The following is a 3,444-nucleotide window of genomic DNA, read 5'->3' as shown; positions in this document are numbered from 1 at the left end:
ATATCTTGTCATATCGTAGGCTCTATCAATTATGCAGGTTACTAACATTGTAGTTTAGGGTCCATATCAGCTCATTTTTTTCTTTATACTCAATGTGATAGAAATATTGATGGACAAAAAGCATTTTTATTTTTTTCATATTTGTGCTGTCATGAACGAATACGAAACATATAATCATCTACAATGAATATAACATGAAGGGATAGGGAAGAGGAAGAAAACTAGTGCTTATGATTGAGAACCACAGTAAAAGGCATCCCTACTGGTACAGGGACATATTGTAGACATTGGGCATGGTTTGAGTCACCTTCTTCCTCTGTTCTGCCTGCACATCCTTCATCTGCAGTACTTTAGAGCAAGAGGTTGACAACTTGCTATGTGCCATAGCTCTATAAAGATAGTGCTTGCTAAAGACCATGAATGGGTGCCCTTCAAAGCTTTCTCTTGCCGGTGCTGGAAGAAAGTGGTGCCATCTAAGTTTTGGATGTTAGGTGAAACCTATTTTGCTTAACATTACAGCAGTTATAATAATTATGACTGCAATTGTCAGTATCACTCACTCATTACTCAAGTAACAATAAAATAACATAGTGATTCAAAATCCCCAAACATGTATGACAAAAAAACGCATCACCCGTCGTTGATGGGTTAAATTCAGGACTGTAACTTTGACATAATACCTTAAGGAATTTTAACAGCAACAGTTAAAAAGATCTATAAGAATTCAGACATAATATACAAGAAAAAATAAATACTACAATATAGGTTACATAAAATACACCTAAAAGAGTATACTGTATTTGCATTCAACAATTTTCTTATAAAGGAGAAAAATTTCCCACATATATTCTCTTTTTCTAACAAGAAAAACAATCTTCTAACACAACACCACCAATTCCCCGCCTACAATGACCAGCAACCTTCCCTGTTACTGAGTATATTTCTTTCATTATGTAAATGAAGTGGAAGACTTGAGCCTTCCCGGAAGTAAAAGTTACTTAGTTAAGGTTTAATTAAAATTAAGATTCATAATCAAATACTTGTTATAGTGTTTGTATTCTAGTCAGATGTTTTGTATATTTTAGCACTGTCATATACTAGTTATCTTTAGAAGTCATATACAGTATATCTTTTGATGAGCACTTGCATCTTTGCTCTCTGATGATATTAACATTTCATTACTAGCTGTTCCATTATCTTGAACTAAGCAGTAGAGTAAATATACTGCTTCTTATTTAATGTGCTCTTTTTCGGGAGAGATATCAAAAAAATTATTTCCTGTGTGTGACATATATAAAAGTGGAGACATGAGGCAATATATATTTTTATATGAAATCATGTTTGATTTTGTTTCTAGAACTATTTCAAATATTTTCCGTCTGCATTTATTTCTGGCTCTTCGCCCTTAGATTTAACTTTGACGCCAGCAGTTTTTCTTTTGTTTTGTTTCTTGCTATTTTCCCATTCTCTGCGATAGGCTGTGTACAGTCGCATGGCCGCTTGAGCATCTTGTATCTGGAAAGAGAGAAACTAGCATTGGTGAAGTGTACCTAAATGAACAAACTTTAAATTTACATACTTAAAAGAGACCACTAAATGCTACATTAAACCAATGACAACAGATATCATCTACATGCCATAGGAGGATGGGCCTGAATACTAAACAGCAACTATACGTGAATCTGGAAGCGCTAGTTCTCAAACTACAATCTTCAGAAGTTGACCCTGGTTTTTCAATGCTTTCAGTGAAAAATTGTCTGCTTGTTCAGAATCGAAAGCAAACAGTAAAAAATATCATCCCTGCACTTCTAATTCTGATCTCATGTAGGTGACCTTGATCTCAATCCTAGAGCAGTTACTAGTGCATCCCAATTATTTCCAGATGCCATTGGATTATTTTATTACATCTTTTAAGAAGGAGGAAGATGGAGAGGGAAGGGGATGGGTAAAAGGAGGAGAAAGGAAAGGCAGAGAAGCGGAGCGTAAAAATGTATGTGAACAAGGGAACATCATTCCTGTGGAAATCTTTACAAAGGATTTCAGGCTGGAGGAAAATTGGTTACAAATGTGAAAAACAAAAAACATTCTACTGACATTTCCTGATGCTGAATCAAGCTAATATCCTCATTTTAAGTATTCATTTTGCTGACCAAAAATTATTCATGAGATGGCAAAATATATACCAGTTCCAACTTTAAAATATCCAGCAGGTAAGACAAAGAAAGGACCACACCATTTTTACCCAAACCTCCTCATCAAACTGTGTGACAAATAATTAATAACAATGAAAAAATGACCATGTTTGTCAAGTGACTAAGAGATTCATAATGATTGTTAAATATTAATCATTAGATCCTTTTTATCAAATCATGATCAAATGCCCAACAAACAAAACGGGACCACTTGACTCATTTACTTTATATTTCATTCATCTATTCTTTTCCATTAATCTTGTCTTTTTTTTTCATTCATCAAAGATATTCATTTCCAGCCCTTTGGAGCAGAAGGAAAGAGAGGAAGGAAAGGGAAGAAGGGAAGGTAGGGAGGAATGAGAAAAGGGGAAAGAATGGGAAGGGGGGAAGGAATGGGAAGAGGGGGAGGAAAGGGAAGAAGGAGAGGACAGGTAAGAGGGGGAGAACAGGGGAAAAGGGGAAAACAGGTAAGAGGGGGAAAACAGGGAAGAGGGGGAAAACAGGGAAGAGGGGGAGAAAAGGGAAGAGGGGAAGAACAGGGAAGGAGAAGGGGAGGAGTAGGAAACAGGATCATAAAACAAGGAAAAAGAAAATGAGATGAAGGAGAGGAGAGGAGAGAAGGGAAAAGAAAAGGTGAGAGTCACAATAAAAGAAAAAAACACTGCCAAAAATAATCACTTTAAATAATCTATAAACAAATAAATAAATAATAAAATAAACAAAACAGAAATAAAATAACAGAAAAATGAAGTAGAAGGAAGGCAAGAAATATGGAGGAAAGGAAGGATGGATGGATGGATGGATGGATGGATGGATGGATGGATGGATAGATGGATGGATGGATAGATGGATGGATAGAAGGAAAGGAAGGATGGATGGATGGATGGATGGATGGACGGACGGTTGGTTGGATGGATGGATAGAAGGAAAGGAGGGACTTGGATTCATACATAACCCATTCTGATATCAAACACTCAAGCAAAACACAGGATTGTTTACATCAGAACTTATTACAATTTCCCTAATCTCTTACCGAGCTGTGTTCTCCGTGCTGGATCTTGACACCAATCAGTTTCTCCGTCAAATTCTTCAGGGAAGGGGTTGAACCTTTGAAGAAGCGTCGGAAACCTTTATACCTGTTGGGAATAAGGAATGGGGTCTTATTCAGAGTGGATTTTTTTTTAATTGGTAATTCATAATAATAATAATAATAATAATAATAATAATAATAATAATAATAATATTAATATTA

The 3,444-nt window shown here is 35.7% G+C and overlaps 1 protein-coding gene across 2 annotated transcripts in view; it reads right to left on the bottom strand.

Moving 5' to 3' along the window:
* Positions 1 to 782: 782 nt before the first annotated feature.
* Positions 783 to 3,444, bottom strand: part of LOC122248369 (uncharacterized) — a 10,839-nt gene continuing 8,177 nt past the window's right edge. For both annotated transcript variants that reach the window (XM_043008339.2, XM_043008338.2), the window contains exons 6-7: positions 3,226 to 3,328; positions 783 to 1,515 (exon numbers count right to left, since the gene is read on the bottom strand). In XM_043008339.2, coding sequence (XP_042864273.2) covers positions 1,360 to 1,515; positions 3,226 to 3,328 — 259 coding nt within the window. In that variant the 3' untranslated portion in view covers positions 783 to 1,359. The remainder of the gene's footprint in view (positions 1,516 to 3,225; positions 3,329 to 3,444) is intronic.

Source organism: Penaeus japonicus, unplaced genomic scaffold (genome assembly GCF_977035675.1).
Source record: "Penaeus japonicus unplaced genomic scaffold, GWHDUDI00000001_assembly GWHDUDI00000013, whole genome shotgun sequence".
In the NCBI taxonomy this organism is placed as follows: Eukaryota; Metazoa; Arthropoda; class Malacostraca; order Decapoda; family Penaeidae; genus Penaeus; species Penaeus japonicus.
Note: the sequence above shows the minus strand (reverse complement) of the source record. Positions and strands in the feature narration are given on the sequence as shown.